Genomic DNA, 22,668 nt, shown 5'->3' with positions numbered 1-22,668 from the left:
AGGGCTGAAAATCTGACCTCTGATTGTACTAAAAGCCAATCTGATTTCCACAGTCGACTGTAGAAAAGAGGATTCTCTAAATCACGTATTTCCGAGAATGCCATTTTCTGGCTTCACACCAAGCAATATAAGTCTTCCAGACCTTATAATAGATCTTCCTAGTGACAGCTTTCCTAGCATTCACTAGGGTAGACAGCACTGGTCCAGATCCTTCAGCACTCTGGCTTCAATAGCCATGCCGTCAAATTTAGAGACTGTAAATTGGGGTGGAATATAGGACATTGAGACAGTAGAATGGGCCAGCGCAGAAGCATCCATGGCCTGTCTATTGCCAATCTCATGATCTCTGGGAACCAGAGCCTTCTGGGGCAGGCTGGTGCCACCAAAATTACTGAAACTCCCTCTCTGCAAATCCTGTGCAACAAATGTGGACAGAGAGGGATCGGGGGGAAAGCATAAACCGGGGAGTACTGGCTCCATAGAATTACTAGAGCATCTGCTCCTATTGCTCGGGGATCCCTTGTTCGGGACGCAAACTGATGTAGCTTGTTGTATAACCTGGATGCCAATAGATCGACATCTGGCCATCCCTAACACCGGTAAATTTCCTGGAACACCCTCGGGTGTAGGGGCCATTCCCCTGGCAGATCTGCTGGCAGCTGAGATAATCTGTCTTCCAGTTCTCTACCCCCAGGATATGAACCACCGATAGAACCAGCACATGTCCCTCTGCCCAGCCTAGTATATGGTTCACCTCTTTCTGAGCTGAATGACTCCTGGCACCGCCCTGGTGGTTTATATAGAACAAGAGAATCCCCTCGGGACTTTAAAGGCACTAAACACATTGTAGTAGAAATAGTTAAAAATATATGTACTTTATTTAAACACATAACAGTAAAAACATTTGCATGGAATGTATAATATAGTAGTGACAGAGATACACAAATTGATGGATATGAAGATGGTATCAAAAGAAAATCTCTACCCAATGCGTTTCAGAGTTACATTACAGCTCCTTCATCAGGGGTAATGGGGATATCAAGTGTCTATAATATAAGCACATAAGTCAGAGACAACACAATAATAGGTAAGAGATATAAACAATAATAAAGTTCCAGACTTACAGCCATATTCAGTGTGTATATTTAAATATTCCACTTTCTATTAAAAGAAAGATAAAGTCTCAAGACGAGCTCCTGCCCATCCAGCCCATGCTCACGAAAGTCACAAGTTATGTGGTGAATGGTGAGATCATAGTTTTTGTAAAAGGAGCATCGCCAAGTGCTCACATCCATAAGAGGAAAACCAGAGCCCACTGAGGCCAACAGGATGAGATCCTAAAGAAGTGAATAAGATATTAGGTCCTACTTGAATATAGAAGGTATACAATGAGTATGTATGTAGATTGACACAGCAACAACTTGCCTGTAAAAGTAATAGAAAGGAGTCTGCACATATACATCCGTTGCCAGGACAGAACCACTGTGATAGCTGCTATACAAGGAGCAAGCTAGAAAGACAAAGAATATAAAAAAGATGTATGTATATATAACACTATGTGTATGGGTCAAAAGATTGTTCCTCCAAACATATAAATTGTTGGTATGATATACTCAATATAATGGTGTATGGCTGAGATATTTAGAGGCTCCGTATAAGTATCACCACACCCACATATCAAGATCTACATATGTGCATGCAGCACATATGACTTAACAAAACCGGGAATAGTATATACCAAGCATAAATGATGTAAAAATATATATGTGTGTTGTAAACAAATTGAGCAAAAAGCCTGAAGATTTTGATAGTTGTGTTCTACAGGTAAATAAATATACAGCCATATAAAATACCAAGCAGTACCCTGGGAGTGAATACAATCCCAAACAAGATCTCTCCTGAAACAAAACATTAAAGCCCAATATAGATAAACCATCTATTCCATATGTAGGGTTCAAAAGAAAAAAATTATAGGTATATACAGACTGTTCCACCGGGCATATCATGGCATGGATGCAAAAGACAAACGCTTACCTATCAGACAGTGTATATCAGCTTGTGGTGGAGCGCACAGTGAGACTGCTGAAAGAACATGCGATTCCCCTCACTGCTTTAATCTAGTGTGTCATCAGCCACACCTCCCACCAAATGGGTGGCAGCTGTGTGTGGTCTGAGAGATATTAGGATTACATCACACATTTGGCCTCCTGAGCTGTGTGCGTGCAGCGCCTCCCTGCCGGGCATGCGTGAATGTGACTACCGCAGCACGACAAAGTGACATCATGAGCACGTGGCCCACCAACACGGATGTCTCACCATGGATACCTGGAAGCTATCACAAGCAGAGAAAAGAGAGGCCAATAGGTGGATGGAAAAAGGTCATGAAGACCTACCAATTGTCTCATGCGTTAACGTGACTACCGCAGCACGACGAGGTGACGTCATGAGCACGTGGCCCACCAACACGGAAGTCTCCCCATGGACACTCGGGAGCTATCACAAGCAGAGAAAAGAGAGGCCAATAGGTGGATGGAAAAAGGTCATGAAGACCTACCTATTGCCTCAACATTGCTGCAGGAAAATGCCTGGGCATCTTATCGTGTCGGATGGTCTGGTGGCAGGATTTGTACATAACCAGTAATAAGCCTTTGCCAGACATAATGGTGGTTTATATAGGCCACTGCAGTGGCATTGTCGGACTGAACCCTGATAGGGCAGTCCTGAAGCTCCATTGTCCAGGACTGTAGGGCTAGACGTACTGCCCGCAACTCCAGGATGTTGGACAGGCTCTGCTCTGTCCCTGAACATCTCCCCTGAGCTGTGAGCCCCTGTAGGGTCACTCCCCAGCCTGAAAGACTGGCGTCTGTGGTCAGTACTCTCTAAGACACCGGGAGGAAGGATCTTCCCTGTCGCAGGTTTGGATCCTGCAACCACCAGCTTAGGCTTAAGTGCACCCGAGGACATAAGAACATGGGGTAATCGAGGGCTTGCTCTTTCCTGTTCCAAGCCGACAAGATGTCTTGTTGTATAGGCCTGGAATGGAACTGGGCATAGGGTACTGCCTCGAAGGAGGACACCGTCCTTCCTAGAAGACTCACACAGAGCCAAATAGAGGGTTGTCTGGTGCCCCTTATCTGACGCACACCAGATCCTTCAGGGCACAGATCCTTACGGGTGGCAAAAATACCCTTGCCTGGACCGTATCTAGGATCAGACCTAAATACTTCAGACATTGAGCTGGTCTCAAGGCTGATTTTTCGGTATTTATGACCCAGCCCAAGCTTTGTAAATACCTCACTGTGCAGGCTATGCTCTGTTCTAGAGCCTGTACTGAGTGATCTCTGAGCAGGAGGTCATCCAGGTATCCAAGCACCAAGATTCCCTAGGCCCTTAAAAGACTGAGTACTGGTGCTAGGATCTTTGTGAACACCCAGGGCGCTGTGACAAGCCCGAAGGGCAGAGCCACAAACTGGAAATGACGTTCCTCTACTGCAAATTGCAGGAACCTCTGATGACGTGGAAAGATAGGTAAGTGTAAATATGTGTCCTTGATATCGATGGAGGTTCAAAAGTCTCCTATCTGGAGCGAGGCTACTACTGAGCAGACAGGCTCCATCTAAAAGGACTGGAACAATAGATGGGATCTTAGATTCAAAAATGGGCCCCTCGTGTCTCCATTTGGCTTTTGAATCAGGAACGAGTTTGAATAAAACCCCATGCCCCTTTCGGATACAGGAAGCTGTATAAACACTCCCTGATGCACTAAATGATCTATTGCCTGAAACAATAACATTTCTCTTTGGAGGATCCGAGGGAACACTGGATCTTAGAAACCTCTAGGGGCAAGGGGCAACCCCTGCAATTTCAGCTTGTAACGGGATACTGTCGAGGTGACCCACTTGTCCTGAACCACTGTTCTCCAAAATGTCTGCAAAGTGCAGCAGCCTTCCCCCACCCGATAGAGTTGGGGCATCCCCTCAAAAGTAGGGTTTGGTGCTGGGTTTAGAAGAGTTTTGGACCCAGGGTTTCTTCTGGCCCTGCAGCTTGCCCCTGGCTCTAGCTCCCTGTTGGCAGCAGAACTGCCTTGGCATTGAGACACCTGTGGAAGCGGTCGCTGAGGGACGCTTGGTCCTTCTCTTCACAGGAAGTAGAGAGCTCTTCCCACCGGAAATATTTTGGATATGTTTGTCCAAATCATCACCAAACAATAGTTCCCCATGAAAGGGGAACCTGTCCAATAACTTCTTACAAGGAAGCTCGGCTGACCAGTTCTTAAGCCACAAAAGTGTGTACATGTGTACAGACAGGAGAGCCAAACCTGCTGTATTGAATCCTTCAAGTCATCAACAGCAAAACACAGTGCTTGAGGTATATCTGTTCTGCTTCCCACAGAAACACCCTCTTGGTTAGGCCTATCAGGCCGTCTAACCCAGTCCTTTAAGAACTGTCAGATTCCAATTGCTGTGACAGCTGGTTGAATAGCTGAACTGGCCAAACAAAAGGAAACCTTTTATAGTGATTCTAGTTTCTTGTCAACAGGATCCGTCAAGCCCTGTGCATTATCCACTGCACAAGTTAAATTCTTATTTAAGGAAGAGACTGCTGTATCTATGGCTGGCATGCTCCACTTAACAAACTTTTCCTCCATTGGATATAAAAGGGAAACCTCTTAGGAGGAACGAAAATCCTACAGGATGTTCCCAATTAGCACACACTGCCTGTTCCAACAGTGGGTGCAAGGGGAAAGCCTGTGCCGCCTGAGGAGGCCTCAGGGACCCCAAAGAGGACCAGATGAGCTCAGAAACCTTTGCGGGAGGTAACTTAAAGGCGGAACGAACCATCTCAGTAAGAGTCTGGATCAGAAATCTTCTGCGACTGAGAGGCAGATATCAACTGGACATCTTCTGGCCCAGATTGCTCAAAAGCAGACTCATCTGGCAGGCCCTCCACAGAATCCTTAGCATCTCTTCCCCGTCATCAACCCATTCCTGCTCCAAGAAAGGAGGCTAAGGGGAGGTGGATCTGTCACGCTTCTTACCACACTGCGATATAGAGGCAATCATGCTAGCAATCCTGTCCCCTAACCCGGCTAAGGCTGAGGACAGATCATCCCTGGTGATAAAAGGCTGAAGAAGCAGAGTTGAGCGTAGGCACAATACCAGACAGGCGCAGTGGCTCAGATTGCCCAGAAGCCTCTAGTCTTTCAGGGGATACAACACTAGGATTTCAACTAGGCTCCTCAGGAGTTACTGACGACATGTGCCCTTCCCCGCTCCTCTTTTTTGAAGACATTGCAAGCCACAAAAAGGGAGTACCTGGGTTTAATATTTACATACCACAGAAGGGAGGCCCTTTAAAGAGGAAGTAAACCCTGATGGGTTTACTTCCTCTTTGATTCCCTGCAAAGGTAAAGCATAATGGACTACTATGCATCGCATAGTACCCCATTATGTGTTACTTACCTGACACAGGAGCCAGCAAAGTCACCGCTGTCCCCTGTAGTTCCGAGCATCCATCTTCTTGGTGGGTCTCGCTGCTCTGGCGCTGTGATTTGCCGCAACAGCAATGACGTCACGCCCCGCACATGCGCACGGGAGCCGACACTCGCGGCATATCGCTGCGATCTGCGGCTTGCCCAGTGCGCCTGCGCACCGCTGTCTACGGCGCATGCGCCGTAGACAGTGGTGGCTGTCTTCAGGTAAATATCTCCTAAACCGTATAGGTTTAAGAGATATTTCTTGGACCTACAGGTAAGCCTTAATCTAGGCTTACCTGTAGGTCAAAGTGGTTTGTAAGGGTTTACAACCACTTTAATAGGGCTCACCAACCCCCTATGCAACAATCCTGCTAAGCACCTTAGCCTGCCAAGCAACACTTTGTGACTCACATGACCCGGGTAAGGAAAAATGAACCGCTGAAAATTACTGGTTCAGAGTCTGCTCTGTCCCACAGCTGTCCCCTGGAAACACCTCGTGTCTGCCATACTTAGCATATATAAGCTGGCCTTGCGATGGGATGATCCACAAATTCGTGCACACGTATTATGACGCAAATCTTCGTGCTCCAAGATTAGGCTACAGTGCATGCGTGGCTCCATGTGTGCACAAGCCTGTTGCGAAGCCGCATGCGCCATGGCCGGCAACCAGCTGTGAACACTCAAAAAACGACAGTACTTCCTGTATGGGAGGGGTTATATAGGGGTGGACTTCCTGTCTAAGACTTTGTCTACCAGTGTCCATTCACCTAGAGATGGCGTATAACCCAGTAGATAATGAATATTAGTCTAACTCTGTGTCCCGTGATGTATCATAAAGAAATATACATGTGCATTCATTTTCGTCCGAATGCATTTTCATAGAATTTCAGGGATTTTCATGTTCGTTGTAACAAAATGATAACGAACGTGCAGAATCCGAAAGATCCGACATAAAAAAAATGCTTTATTTTCGTGTCCATTATATTTTCGTATCATTGCGACAACAGTTCGATATGACAGTGACAAACAATTGGTGTTTTTCTTAGGTAATTTTGTTTGTTTCCAACGTTTGATAAAGTGTGGTGTATCTAACATTTGGGGTAGCGCAATTAACACTATTTTATTTTATATTTGTCCTTTCACATATTTAAGGTATATTTTGACTGCAGCAACCAGGTTTTATAGATATTATTTTACACATTATATGTTATAAGTTTTTTGGACACAAAAAATTGTTACATATTTTTGCACCGGTGACTCGTATGTATCACTTTGTACATGAAGAGACAGAAGGTTTTGAAGCAGCCTACATCCACAGAAGATCCATGGTTAGTTTTCCCAAGATGTTTGTATCAGGGAGTGTGGTCAGCATTAACAATAACCTACTGTGGATTTTAGCTAGCCTCTCTGGCAGTCTAAGTCCACCAATGCATTGACAGAGACGCATTGACCTTGCAGCCATTCCACACAGCTTGAATTACCTGGAACTTGTTGAAAGAAGGTGAGCTCGCAAGTCTAGAACAGTCATCCTATGATACCATATCTTACATTTAAAGTGCTTGTACACTTCCAAGATAAACACCCAGTTACAGGGAAAAGATGCACTTTCTTCCTATGTAGCCAAACCCAAGCATTGTCCATTGAAGGGCAGAGGTCTCTATGCAGCCCTATGCAAATCCTCACTTTTTAAAGTCACTATTGTTAGTACAGCTTCACAAGAAACTATTAATACATTGGGAAGGAGGGTACTGTAAACATGAAAAATGACGCTATAGGGTACCTGCTATAGAGCAGCAGTATTACTCTGTCTTCACAATGGGGCAAAAAAGTAACTAAAAAGTAAAACTTCATCAGGAACCAACTGAAATTCACTCAATATATGACCAGCTTTCCTCATCCTATAAATTTATAAAGCACCATGAAATGCTCTGCTAACAGCTTTTCCTGAGGGTGGTCAGATGACAAGCCTAAGCCTCTTATCAACTTCCCTGATAGCAGCCTTTCTCTGGCTGTCTCACGGGGTAGATGGCCTACCAAGGGGGGTTTAATGTGCAGGCATTAAGAATCCACACAACAATTTTGAACAGTCCTCTACTAGCTAAATTCCACATCATATGTCATATTCAACACAACCTGGTTGCCCACAGCAAGTAAGCATAAAAATAAATTCTAACATATCCACACTAACACAATCTTTTTCTGAAGGGAAAATGTCCAAATTCAAAAAAACATTTCTTACTTGTTAAGGCTGCCTCCATACAGTGTCTCTATGCAGAGCAACATGCTATGTCTCCTTCAAGGTTTGCAAAGGTTCTAAGAGACTCCTGTGAGGACAGTTTCCACCCATGTCAAAATTAATCACAACAGTTTTATAATTGTCCTTGCTTATTCTAGTCTCTCAGGTATGCACTACACCCTTTGCTTCCCAAGATATGTTGTAGCTCTCTCAGTGTTTCAAAATTCATTATCCAGCGGACTTAGTCCATCCGTGTCTGGGCTCCGGCGGACTTTTTGTACCCAAATGTCCGACGGACTTAGAAAGAAGTTTTGACTCAAAATTGTCCGACAGACTCGGCAGTCCGACGGACAATCCGCCCGTCTGTGTGCTAGTCCGCCGGACTTTTGAAATGAACAGACTTGCCCACACACGGAGAAAAGTCCGTTCATTTTGAACGTGGCTCCAGGTAGACGGGACTAGCAAAGGAAGTAAATGACGCCGCCTCCATCAGTGAGATTGACTGAAAAAATGGCGTGGGGGTCCCCCCAAAGTCCATAGCAGACCCTTATCCGAGCATGCAGCCCGGCCGGTCAGGAAAGGGGGTGGGGACGAGCGAGCGCCCCCCCCCCCGAGCCGTACCAGGCCACGTGCCCTCAACATGGGGGGTACTTTGGGGAAGCACCTTGTCCCCGTGTTGATAAGGACAGGGGCCTCTTCCAGACAACCCTGGCCGTTGGTTGTCGGGGTCTGCGGGCGGGGGGCTTATCAGAATCCGGGAGCCCCCTTTAATAAGGGGGCCCCCAGATTCCGGCCCCCTACCCTATGTGAATGAGTATGGGGTACTCTGTAGCCCTACCCATTCACCTGGCGAAAAAAGTGTACATAAAAAAACACAACACAGGTTTTTCAAATACTTTATTAGACAGCTCCGGGGGTCTTCTCTTCTTCTGTCTTTGGGGTCTTCTCGCCAGACTCCTCTGCTACCTTCGGCTCTTTTGCTAGCTCTTTTACTAGCGGAGGAGCCCGGCTTTCTCCTTTGTCGCCGCTGCCATCCGGGGGTCTTCTTCCAACTTCGGGGGTCTTGTCCCGCTCTTCAGGGGTCTTGTCCCGCTCTTCGGTTCTTCTTGCCGGGCCTCTGCTTTCTTCTTCCAGCTCTTTTACTAGAGTTGGCCCGATCTTCTGTCACTGTACCGCCTTCTGCTTCTTCTTCCTTCTTCCGATGTTGACACGATGCTCTCTCCAGCCTTAATGGCAGGGACGCATTGTGCAGCGACTTATATAGGGATAAGGGACGGGGTCACCGGGTGATGTCACATGGTGACCCCGCCCCATATAATGTCTCATTCACATAGGGTAGGGGGCCGGAATCTGGGGTCCCCCTTATTAAAGGGGTCTCCCAGATTCTGATAAGCCCCCCCGCCCGCTGACCCTGACAACCAACGGCCAGGGTTTGTTGGAAGAGGCCCTTGTCCTCATCAACATGGGGACAAGGTGCTCTGGGGGGGGCCGCAGGGGGGACCCCCACACCGTTTTTTCAGCGTAGGGCTTCCCCTTTAAATCCATACCAGGTGACGGGTCTGGCGAGGTGTCAATCTCGCCGATGGATTCACTTCCTTCGCTAGTCCCGTCTATCTGGAGCCATGTTCAAAATGAACGGACTTTACTACTAGTCCGCCAGAAAAGTCCGGTCGTGTGTGGGCAGGTCCGCTCGTTCGGAAAGTCCGGCGGACCTCCACTGCAAAGTCTGGTGGGTTGTCCGTCGGATATTCCGATCGTGTGTACACGGCATAAGAGATAACAACTACAGCAGCATTGCCAATCTGAACATGAAAACTCATTTAAAATATGAAACAGTGCATAAAACCTCACCAAAAATGGCTTTCAGGTAAACAAAATATAATAATAATAATAATGATGCAAAATGTGCATTTACTGCAAACACAATGGTAAGTGACATATATGTTTCCCTTAGAACATGTGCCCTGCTGATATTTAAAATGTATAGGGAAAGTTTTGCAGGAACAAAATACTCAAACGCTACCTTTAATAATAATACAAAAAATAATTTTATACTTTTTAACATATAAATATGAAAATTGACTTACGGATATAAAAATATTCAGCAGGTTCTCTAAAGTTGGAAGCTGCGGGATTAGTTTTTGAACAACTTTGCTGAAAGCTTCAAAGATCGAATGGTCATATATACTAGTAAGATAAAAGCTGCAAAAAAAAACACAGTAACAGTATTAATAATAATAATTATATAGATAGATAGATAGATAGAGATATTTATTGAGTATGATATTGTAAAATGTGTGATTTTTCACCGTAAGAAACCGATTAGGAATTTCAGAGCTGGGACCCAAACCAACAATGCCAAAGTGCACCCCCTCCCAAGCTAGGGCAGAAGATGAAATTACATCCACTGTCAGCCAATTCTCCAAACTTTTTAGGAAGAGGACCACATTTTATATTTTACAAACCTGTGTGGGCTGAAATAAATTGATTTTATAAATGAATGAATCAAATTTAGTTTCATTATATTTTTTTTTTGTTTTATATGCATCAATCCAGCACACTTTGCAAGTGAAAAATTTCTCTGGTAGGACAGGAAAAATAATGTAGCCATTAAAGGAAAAAAAATACAGCGAACATTTTTAAAGATAAAGAAAGGAGGGGAGAAGGGAGGGAGGGTTGGGAATGAGGTATGGAGGGGGAGGATGCAGACTATCACTAGGGTACTTCTCAAGTAGGGATGAGCTTTGAGTTCGAGTCGAACTCATGTTCAACTCGAACATTGCCTGTTCACCTGTTCAGCAAACAGTGAACAATTTGGGGTGTTCGCGGCAAATTCGAAAAAGCCGGGAACACCCTGTACAAGTCTATGGGAGAAATCTAAAGTGCTAATTTTAAAGGCTAATATGCAAGTTACTGTCCTTAAAAGTGTTTGGGGACCCGGGTCCTGCCCCAGGGGACATGTATCCATGCAAAAAAAAGTTTTAAAAACTGCAGTTTTTTTTCGGGAGCAGTGATTTTAATAATGCTTAAAGTGAAACAATAAAAGTGTAATATTCCTTTAAATTTCATACCTGGGGGGTGTCTATAGTATGCCTGAGAAGGGTCGCATGTTTCCTGTGCTTAGAACTGTCCCTGCACAAAGTGTCATTTCTGCAGGAAAAAAAGTCATTTAAAATCTCTTGCGGCTATAATGAATTGTCGGCTCCCGTAATACAGAGAACAGTCATTGAAAGTCATTGATAAAAAAAAGCGTGGGGTTCCCCCAAATTTAATTACCAGGCCCTTCAGGTATAGTATGGATATTAAGGGGAACCCCATGTCAAATGAAAAGAAAATGACGTGGGGTTCCCCCTAAATATCCATACCAGACCCTTCAGGTCTGGTATGGATTTTAAGGGGAACTCCACGCCAAATTAAAAAAAATGCCGTGGAGTTCCCCCTAAAAATCCATACCAGATCCTTTATCCGAGCACACAACCTGGCAGGCCGCAGGAAAAGAGGGGGGGACGAGAGAGCGCCCCCCCCTCCTGAACCATACCAGGCCACATGCCCTCAACATTGGGAGGATGCTTTGGGGGTCACAGACACCTCAAAGCACCTTGTCCCCATGTTGATGAGGACACGGGCCTCATCCCCACAACCCTGGCCAGTGGTTGTGGGGGTCTGCAGGCGGGGGGCTTATCAGAATCTGGAAGCCCCCTTTAACAAGGGGACTCCCAGATCGCAGCCCCCCCTGTTTGAAATGGTAAGGGGGTACCATTTCACAAAGAAAGTGTAAAAGAATGTTAAAAAAGACAAACACACTTTTGAAAAAGTCCTTTATTAAAAATAAAAAAAAGATTCCAGTGGTGGTAATCCACTCTTGCTATCCAGTGACGAATGATCATCTCTCCGGGGTCCAGCGATGGCTGATCTGATCCAGCAACGGGTGATCTCTCCATCCAGCGCAGCGCAGTCCATCCATCTTTCCTCTGTCTCCACTGGCGGAGACACTGTGGGATCCCGGCAGCCTGACATTTCTAATATGAGGAGGGCCACCCGTCACCTGACCCCGCCCCCCCTGACGCAAGTGGGGAAGCCTGGTTTCCCCAATGACGTGTGGGTGACCCCGCCCCCCCTCTGATGTAACGGAAACCTGCTTCATTCTCCAGCATTCACAGAGGAGATCATTCTGGTGGTCTTGAAAGTGTGTTTGGGGACGTTATCATGTTGGAATACTGCCTTGCGGCCCAGTCTTAGAAGAGAGGGTAATCATGCTCCACTTCAGTATATCACAGTACATGTTGGCATTCATGGTCCCCTCAATGAACTGTAGCTCCCCAGTGCCGCCAGAATGCAAACAGCCCCAGACCATGACACTCCCACCGCCATGCTTGACTCTAGGCAAGACACACTTGTCTTTGAACTCCTCACCTGGTTGCTGCCACACACGCTTGACACCATCTGAATCAAATACGTTTATCTTGGTCTCATCAGATTATAGGACATGGTTCCAGTAATCCATGTCCTTAGTCTGCTTGTCTTCAGCGAACTGTTTGCGGGCTTTCTTGTGCATCATCTTTAGAAGAAGCTTCCTTCTGGGATGACAGCCATGCAGACCAATTTGATGCAGCATGCGGCGTATGGTCTGAGCACTGACAGTGTAAATTTGCTGTCACCTCAAAATAACTCAACACACAGCCATTAATGTCTAAACCGCTGACAACAAAAGTGAGTATACCCCTAAGTGAAAAATTACCAAATTGGGCCCAATTAGCCATTTTCCCTCCCCGATGTCATGTGTCTCGTTAGTGTTACAAGGTCTCAGGTGTGAATGGGTAGCAGGTGTGTTAAATTTGGTGTTATTCTCACTCTCTCATACTGGTCACTGGAAGTTCAACATGGCACCTCATGGCAAAGAACTCTCTGAGGATCTGAAAAAAAAGTATTGTTGCTCTACATAAAGATGGCCAAGACCCTGAAACTGAGCTGCAGCACAGTGGCCAAAACCATACAGCGGTTTAACAGGACAGGTTCCACTCAGAAAAGGCCATGTCATGGTCAACCAGAGAAGTTGAATTCACACGTTCAGCGTCATGTCCAGAGGTTATGTTTGGGAAATAGACATATGAGTGCTCCCCATTCACACCTGAGACCTTGTAACACTAACAAATCCCATCACTCCGGGGAGGGAAAATGGCTAACTTGGGCCAAATTTGGACATTTTCACTTAGGGGTGTACTCACTTTTGTTGCCAGCGTTTTAGACATTAACCGCTTCCTGCCCGCCCTATAGCCGAATGCCGGCCTTAGGGCGGGCGGCTTCCCGTGCCTGGCCGTCCCTGGACGGCCTGGTGTTTACTTCCGCAATGCGCGCCGCCGCGGGCGCGCATCGCGGAAGTTCTGTGTTTGCCGTGTCCCCCGGGGACAGGCAAACACAGATCGCTGTAAACGGCCAATCACAGCGGCCGTTTACAGCGTGATCGGCGTGTCCAATGGGAGATGATCTCATATGTAAACATATGAGATCATCTCTCAGCGCCGCTCTCCCTCCTCACACAGACAGCGTGTGAGAGGGGAGAGAAGAACGGCTGCAGCAGCCGTCAGTGTAAAAAAGAAAAAAAAAAAAAAAAAAGTAAAAAAAAAGTTTAATAAAAAGTGCCATCCTCCCCCAGAGCCATCCTCCCCCAGTGCCAACCCCCCCCCCAGTGCCATGCCCCCCCCCCCCAGTGCCATCCTGCCCCAGTGCCATCCTGCCCCAGTGCCATCCTGCCCCAGTGCCATCCGCCCCAGTGCCATCCTGCCCCAGTGCCATCCGCCCCAGTGCCATCCACCCCAGTGCCATCCACCCCACCCCAGTGCCACCTGCCCGCAGTGCTATCTGTCCCCAGTGCCACCTGTTGTCAGTGCCATTTGTCCCCAGTGCCATCTGTCATCAGTGCCACGTATAAGTGGCATCTGTCATCAGTGCCACGTGTTATTAGTGCCACATAGTGCCATCTGTCATCAGTGCCACGTATTAGTGCCATCTGTCATCAGTGCCACGTATCAGTGCCATTTGTCATCAGTGCCACCTGTCAGTGTCACGTGCCATCTGTTGTCAGTGTCACGTGTCATCAATGCCACTTATCAGTGCCATCTGTCATCAGTGTCACGTGTCATTGGTGCCACGTATTAGTGCCATCTGTCACCAGTGGCACGTATTAGTGCCACGTATTAGTGCCACATGTCATCAGTGCCACGTATTAGTGCCACGTGTCATCAGTGCCACATATTAGTGCCACGTGTCATCAGTGCCACGTATTAGTGCCACGTGTCATCAGTGCCACGTATTAGTGCCACGTGTCATCAGTGCCACATATTAGTGTCATCTGTCATCAGTGCCACGTGTCATCAGTGCCACGTATAAGTGTCATCATTGCCACGTATCAGTGCCATCTGTCATCAGTGTCACGTGTCATTGTCCTGGTATTTCAAAAGTGTAATAAGTAGTCAACAAGTTAGATGTGTAATTTATGCTCCTAGAAAACGTGATGGCGCTCCCTGCATGTTGGGCCTCTCTATGTGGCCAGGCTGCGAAAAAGTCCCACACATGTGGTATTGTAATACTCAGGAGGAGTAGCAGAATTTTTTGGGGGGTGTCATTTGTGGTATACACATGCCACGTGAGAGAAATAACCTATTACAATGACAATTTTGTGGAGAAAAATAAAGAAAATGAAAAATCTTCATTTTGCAAAGAATTGTGGGAAAAAAATGACAACATCAAAAAGCTCACCATGCCTCTTACTAAATACCTTGGAATGTCTACTTTCCAAAAAGGGGTCATTTGGGGGGTATTTGTACTTTCCTGACTTGTTTGGGTCACAAGAAGCGAGATAGGCCACCAGTACATCAGATGTGATCAATTTTGTGCGATTCGCACCACAGCTTGTAGACTCTCTAACTTTCACAAAGACCAAATAATATCCACTAATTTGGGTTATTTTTACCAAAGATATGTAGCAGTATAAATTGTGGCCAAAATTTATGAAGAAAAATTTATAATTTGCATAATTCTGTCACAGAAACAAAGAAATATGCGTTTTTTTTCAAAATTTTCGGTCTTTTTTCATTTATAGCGCAAAAAATAAAAACCCCAGAGGTGATCAAATACCACCAAAAGAAAGCTCTATTTGTGGGAAAAAAAGGACACAAAATTCATTTGGGTACAGTGTTGCATGACTGAGTAATTGTCATTCAAAGTGTGAGAGCACCGAAAGCTGAAAATTGGTCTGGGCAGGAAGGGTGTTTAAGTGCCCAGTAAGCAAGTGGTTAATGGCTGTGTGTTGTGCTATTTTGAAGGGACAACACATTTACACTGTTATACAAGCTGTACACTCACTACTTTAGATTGTAGCAAAGTGTAATTTCTTCAGTGTTGTCACATGAAAAGACGTAATAAAATATTTACAAAAATGTGAGGGGTGTACTCACTTTTGTGAGATACTGTATGTATTTATATATATGTATACACAAATATGACATGGGACATGGTTACTGTCTTGGGGGGTCTGATCCAGGTAGAAGGAAGTTAATAATCTTCCTTCTTCCCTCTCAATTCCCCCGGTATTCTCTCTTCTCTCCCCGATTCTCCACCTCTGAGGTGGTGAATCGGGGAGTTTGAATTCTGACACAGATCGCCAGTGAAGTGCTGAGACTACAGCTTCATAAACTGTCTGTTTCTGTGCCAGTCGATGAGGATTTTCAGTGTGCGGAGATCACCGGCGGGAGAACATGTTCAAACATGTTCTCCCCAATTATCTTTGTTTCATAAACCATTTATGGACTGTGATCAGTGGCGATCCTAGGGATCACTGCTGTTCAGTTTCATAAATGGACACCTTAGTCTCGTAGCTCTGTCCAGCCCCGTTCCTCTGTTTTCCACCTGACAACTTTTGACAAGCTCTTCGAGGCCCAGAGATAGTCCTGTGTGTCAGAGGAGGTTGCTATAAATAGATTAGCAAACATCTAAACAATTCACAGGCATGCTCTGCATGTGTGGGGAGGGGGTGTGTGCCTTTCCTCCAATCAAATTTCTCACAGTGTCTAGCAATGATCTCCTCCTACAGATGAATGAGGAAGTGAAAAATCTAATAGGGTGTGCACTTTCTAAACAGTAGGTAAAGGTGAAGACAGCAGATATACAGGTAAGACTTATATAGGGAGATTTGCTTCATCCCTCTGTATCATCTGAGGCTGTTCACTTCATTGGGTATATGTCAGGGTTTACGTCCACTTTGACTACTTAAGGGTCGGAAGATTTCCTCCCTTAATGACCAGGCCATTTTTTGCGATACGGACCTGCGTCGCAAAAAATACTGACAACTGACAATTGCATGGTCGTGCGACGCTGTACCCAAACAACACCGACTTTCTTTTTTTCTCCACAAATAGAGCTTTCTTTTGGTGGTATTTGATCACCTCTGCAGTTTTTATTTTTTGCGCTACAAACAAAAAAAAGACCGTACATTTTGAAAAAAAACTAAATTTTTTATTTTTTGCTATAATAAATATCCCCCCAAAAAAATGTCTTCATCTGTTTAGGCCAATATATATTCTACATATTTTTGGTAAAAAAAAATTGCAATAAGCATATATTGATTGGTTTGCGCAAAAGTTATATCGTCTGTAAATTAGGGGATAGATGTATGGCATTTTTATTATTACATTTTTTTACTAGTAATGTCTGTGATCAGCGATTTTTAGTGGGACTGCGACATTTCGGCGGACAGATTGGACACTTTTTTGGAGCCACTGACATTTATACAGCAATTAGTGCTCAGGACACCCTTAGGCAAATTCAATAGCAATTAAGGCCACAGACAAAAATAGAACTAGGCACACACCAATACAGAACAAGGGCCTTTAAGCTGATTGCAGAATTTGTAGAACTGCTATAGCAACTGGACTTTCAATAGTCAATATAGCTCTGCACACGTAACTCACAATATCCCATTGTAGATTTTTACATCTTACAGTATCCCACTGTAGATCTTTACGCTGAGCTCCCAGTCTCTCACTAGACTTCCAAGATCCAAGCCACCACTGTATCCCCTGAGCACTTTCACAGCTAACCTGCTGTCTACTCTTCAAACTTCACCCACGCTACCCGCTGGGTCCCTGACTTGACTCTGCGGAAGCTTTGCCACTTCATGCACTGGCCTCTGATAACAGGAGATGTTGCCCCTCAGTGGCAACTGCTTCCCTTTTACCTCTGACCTTGATCCTCAGTTGCCTCTGGTAACAGGAGTGGTCATCATTTATGGCAACTGCTTCTCCTTCACCTCTGGCAACCTTTATTTCCCCATCCGGCTGAACCTCTGCAACTTGGTTAGGCTCCTGACCTGAAGCCCCAACCCCATGCTGCTTCCCACAGTCCTGGATAGGCCTCAGACAGCTTAGCAGCCAGGTGCTCCCGGATAGGGCTCAGGCTTCTGGCCTAGCATCCGGGAGCAATAGAACCAATGTCCACCCAGACAGCCTCCCAGGTGGCACATAACCCCGATCACCTGACAAATTAATATTCTCTCCAAGCAGGCCACGGGGCCAAAGAGATTTCTACCAATTGGTTGGGACAACCTATCCACTCCTAACCCACATTCACTATGCTTTTGTCGTTCTAATACCACAGGTGGCAATGCCACCTAGTGACAGAAGAGAGTGGTGCACCAAATTCAGGTTTAGGGCAAAAGTTAGTGGATCACCCTAACAATTAGCTGGGCTAGTTACCATCTAGCAAACTAAATTTGTGAGAAGTCTTGTTTAGGATTAGGGTGCTACACACAGTTATAGATGAATGACTGACTTTTTTTTTAACCCCTTTTGTGTTGTTGAATTCATGATCAGCAAACAAAGCCAGGCTTTTGTAGTAAAGTATATAATAAAAGTGTACCTTGCCATTATGTACAGTGCATTAAGAGTGTCTTACCTCAGATGAATTTTCTCCAACCCAGCATCAGTAAGGTCATCATTTGCTCTCTGGTGGATATCTCTTTGAGTCTCTATTTTGTGATCATCTGACAATCCATCAACTTTATGAATAAAAACCTCAAAGTTAATATCAGGGTTCACTTTGTAAGCGCTAGTGACCGTGAGGTGTAATCTAGCGAGTGCTTCCATATAATCATCCTGGGTATCATCATAAAACAGAAAAGAGTGTTACAGACATTACCACTGCAAACTTTTACAAATGACAAAACAATTATTCCCATATACTGTTGTATCTCTGTTAACCAGGGCAGCTATGTAAAGTTTTAATCATTTACACCTGAGTCTAGCAGCAGATGCAATTTATCCTTCATCCATTAAGGCCGGGTTCACACTGCTCCGACATGGAAGTTGGATGACTTCCTATCTGACTTTGTACCTATGACTTCATGCCCGACTTCCATGCAACTTTAATGAATGGGATCTGACTTTGATCAAAAAAATACCAGGCCCTTTGAGTCTGGTATGAATCTTGAGGGAGAACCCCACACCAAAATAAAAAAAAGGCATCGGTTCCCCCCAAGACCATACCTACGCTTTGGGCTGCGGGGTTCTGTGCCCCCCACCACAAAGCACCTTGTCCTCATGTTAATGAGGACAAGGGCCTCTTCCCGACAATCCTGGGAGGTGGTTGTGGGGGTCTGTGGGCAGGGGGCTTATCAGAATCTGGAAGCACCCTTTAACAAGGGGGCCCCCAGATCCCACACTGAGATGAGAACAAGTAGGGGTACATTTTACCCCTACTCATTCACCCATAAAAGTGTCAAAAATAAATAGTACACAGGTCTTTATTAAAAATGAAGAATGTCCCCATCATAGCTCTCTAGTGATGTCTTCTCCCTCTGGTCTTCTTACTCTGGTTCTTCTCCCTCCTCTGGTGTCCTTTTCTGCTGGTTCTTCCTCCGGTTCATCTCCCTCCACTGATGTCTTCTGCCAATGCTAGCTTCCGCTGTTGTGTTAACTTCAGTGTGTGCCATTTCTTATATAACCATGGGGCATAGCCATCCGGTGATGTCATCCAGAGACCTCACCCCTTGTGATATCATCACCCCACCATGCCCCGGGCGGTGACGTCACAAGGGGCAGGGTCTCCGGGTGATGTCACCAGATGGCCACGCCCCATGGCTATATACCAGAAGGAGAAGACATCACTGGAGAAAGGAGACACATTGGAGCTATGAGTGGACATTCTTCATTTTTAATAAAGGACCGTGTGAAATACCTGTGTACTGTTTTATTTATTATTGACACTTTTTTGGGTGAATGAGTTGGGGTTCAATATACCCCATACTCATTCACATGGGGGATGGGATCTGGGGGCTTCCAGATTCCAAAAAGCCCCCTGTCCATCGACTCCAGGCCCTTGTCCCCATCAACATGTCCCAAAGGACTCACCCCTCATGTTAAGGGTATGTGGCCTGGTATGGTTCGCTCGCCCCCCCCCCCCCTTTCCTGACCTGCCCTGCTGCATGCTCAGATAAGGGTTTGTTTTGGATTCAAGGGGGGGCCCCCACGCTTCTTTTTTGGCGTGAGGGTTGCCCTTAAAATCCATACCAGACCGCAGGGTCTGGTAGGATTTTGGGGGGCGGAGGCCCACGCCATTTATTTATTTTTGTCTTGGGGCTCCCTTCAAGATCCTCAGAGCACAAGACGCATGCCACAAGTTGGATCAGTTAAGATGATGATCCGACTTGGATGCGGCTTACATTCAAATCAATGGGTTGAAATTGTGCCCAAGTCAGACCAAAGTAGTGTAGGGACCCTTTTAAAGTCGGACCAGTTAAGACAGCTCTTAACACATGTGACACATGTTCCCGAAGTCGAAGCGTATGTCGTACCAGTGTGAACCTCTGAAACAATAAGCAGTGAGATGTAAAATGGATTTCCTCAGCTGTAGCCTGGTCCTCCCAAAACAAAGAAAACCATCTGTGTTCAGGTATAGGCGTTGCGGGACACTGCATGTGATTTGGATAGCAATCGCACCACATACCTATTCAAATCACATGCGATTCTTTGCAGTGTGATTTGAGCACATTCATATGGTATGGGCTTAAGTTGCACCGTACTGCACAAAAAAAAGGTGCATTTTGCAATCTGTTTTGGGGTGTCATTAATTTTGCCACTTATACCAGTGGCAGATAGTGTGAACAAAGTGCAATTTCAGTGTGGAGCAGGGGTGACTTTGCTGCATTTCCTGCACTGCATATATGTGAACTGAGCCTTATGGATTAATTTTCATCAAAGTGTTTTGTTACGCAGGAGACTAAGTAGATGTAGTACTTTGTCCCATCTTAAGGCAAACTGTCTAAGGCAAACTGTGAGGTTGGAAAGGGCATGCCACCTACCTGCACAGCCGTCCAACAACGCAGCTAGCAGCTTTGACAAACTCTTTAAGCATTTGCCCTAGACAAGGACCTCAGGAATACAGGGGATGGAGGGCTTGTCAACTAAAATATTCCAGGCAAGCGGGTAAGGGCTTGTAAACACAGAAAAGTGCTGTTTGCCAAACCCATTGTCAGACGGTTATGGAGGGTTTTGAGTAAGGACCCGTCCAACCTTGCAGCTAGCTAGCCATTCGACAACACCTAGGAAGATGGGACAAGCTATTATGTTTTATTTATTTTTATTTATTACAGTACTTATTTAGTGCCATCAATGTACACATTGCTTTACATAGATATTATACATTCACCTGAATCCCTTACAATCTAAGGTCCCTAACTAACATTCATATACATACTAGAGCCAATTTAGATAGGAGCTAATTAACCTATCAACATGACTTTGGAGTGTGGGAGGAAACCCACACAGACACGGGGAGAACATGCAATCTCCGTGCTGGTAGTGCTGTGGTTGGTATTTGAACCAACAACCCTAGCGCCTATCAGCATTAGGGTTCAAATCCCTACAGTGACACTACTTGCACAGAGTTTGCATGTTCTCTACAGGGATCCAGTGGCTTTACAGTCACAGGGATCACTTTTATATTATTCAGCATTACCGGCTGAAAAAAAAAAGATATTGGGGTTATGACTGTAGCTGACCTGCAGCCCTGACCCTGGTATAACCACACAACCCTGAGGATGAACAGGTACATCCTAAGGCCTATTGCACACGATACTCCAGTTTCAGCATATACTTGTTCAGACATTTTTTTTAATGTATTTTCACGCATATGCATTCGGGCAATTTTCATGCAAATTTGCGCACATTTTCACATATGCGCGGAAACTTATTCTTAGATTGACAATGTTATTGAACAAATCTGTGTGCATTTTGCACGCAAGCATTACTTTAAAAATTACTGACCAAAAATGCAGATTTTTTTTTTTACTGAAGAATACACGGCTCTTGTTTACACGCCTGTGTGCATAGGCACATCACAATTAATGGGCTGTATTTTAACTCAGTAAAAAAATAAGCTGTACTGAGCATTTTCAAGCTGCAGTGTGCAAGAGGCCTAAGGGTGGCAAGTGGTTAAAAACTGCAAGCAGGCAGACTCTTTATTGCAGAAGAGACATTGCGTGTAATGTCTCTTCTGCAATAAAACAAACCTGACTGCCTGCTCGCGCTTTTCTTTGGAACATACACTGAGCTGAACAAGTGAATTCCAGATCAGTGTCTTTGTGCTAGAATGACCTCACATCCTGCACTCGCCAAAGAGAACGGCCAAAGCCGGACACCCGGAAGAAGCTGGGTACAAGACGCAGGCTCCAGAGAAGGATGTTGAACCACTGAGCTAAGTATAGCAGAGTTTAGTTCAGCTTTAACTTTGTATTGCTTCCTTTGGGTGAAATCCCTGGTGTTCCTGCCAGCTCTCCTATTTCAAACTGACCACACTAGGCATAGAAGCACATCCTTCCCAGTGTGATCAGTCCTGTAGCTATGCTGGGAACTCAGCCTGCTCGCTTTCAACGATCAGACTTGTCCCGACATGCCTCTGCAGCACAGCCATTCACTGGGAAGCTCAGTGTTCTGCTGCTTCTTCTCCCCCTAGCTCTTATGCAGCTGAGTACAGAGGGAATGTGATCACTTATGAAAAAGGGATTTTTTTTTATTTATAATGTTTTTATTTTATATCTTTACACAAATGTTTTGCCTTTCATTTCTATTTCAAACTGTATAAGTTGTTTCACAAGGTTATCGTTTACATTCACTTTAAAATAAGAAAAAAAAAAACAGTGATGCCCATCCTATATGCTGCCCTCTTTTGACCCAGAGTCACTGTTCCTATAAAGTAGCAGGTTTGTGGGTATTGAGAAATATATTTATCTTTTCCTCCCTTTCCTCTCTTTCTCCCTTTTATTTCCTTTTTTCTTCCCCTTCTCAGATCTTTGTTGGTGGGTGAGGGGGGTCCCACTCTTGGTCAGTTGATATATCTTTATTTTTTACTTTTTTTGTTTTTTGCTGTTCTTTCCTTTTCCTCCTGTTAAGTTATATGTTATATTCCTCCTCTCCTGTCCTAGAACAAGGGGCACACCTCCAGTATTAATTCTGCTATGTCGTGTTTTCCTGACAATTCTGCTCCACTTGTGCTCTGATTGTGCAATACTTTTTATACCGCTTTTCCATGTAACAATTGTAGCATTTTGATCTAAAGGTCAAAATTTTACCTGTGAGTCAATGACAAATATTAGTGCTCCGGTTCCTCTAAATATCATTTCATAGTCAAACGTGGGATCGAAGAAATCGATTTGCCCTGGGAAGTCCCATATCTGGAAATTCACAAATGAGCTATTCGAGACATCCTCCCTGCAGATCTTGTTTGTGCTCTCTAAAAAAAGAGTCTCATTAGGAGACATTTTATGAAAAACCACTTTTTGGATTGAAGATTTGCCGCTTCTCCGTAAACCCATTAGCAGGATTCTTGGCTTCACTTCTGTGCTGAAAGGATCTGTAAAATCTATGACTGGAAAAACAAAAGTATTTATTATATTATGTTATATTAT

The 22,668-nt window shown here is 45.0% G+C and overlaps 1 protein-coding gene across 3 annotated transcripts in view; it reads right to left on the bottom strand.

Moving 5' to 3' along the window:
* The window catches only part of RRAGD (Ras related GTP binding D), a 93,792-nt gene that overhangs the window by 37,048 nt on the left and 34,076 nt on the right, over positions 1-22,668 (bottom strand). For all 3 annotated transcript variants that reach the window (XM_077487258.1, XM_077487259.1, XM_077487260.1), the window contains exons 2-4: positions 22,333-22,628; positions 17,661-17,860; positions 9,800-9,914 (exon numbers count right to left, since the gene is read on the bottom strand). In XM_077487258.1, coding sequence (XP_077343384.1) covers positions 9,800-9,914; positions 17,661-17,860; positions 22,333-22,628 — 611 coding nt within the window. The remainder of the gene's footprint in view (positions 1-9,799; positions 9,915-17,660; positions 17,861-22,332; positions 22,629-22,668) is intronic.

Source organism: Lithobates pipiens, unplaced genomic scaffold, assembly GCF_037356315.1.
Source record: "Lithobates pipiens isolate NorthernLeopardFrog02 unplaced genomic scaffold, aLitPip1_a1.2 Scaffold_18, whole genome shotgun sequence".
Taxonomy (NCBI): domain Eukaryota; kingdom Metazoa; phylum Chordata; class Amphibia; order Anura; family Ranidae; genus Lithobates; species Lithobates pipiens.
Note: the sequence above shows the minus strand (reverse complement) of the source record. Positions and strands in the feature narration are given on the sequence as shown.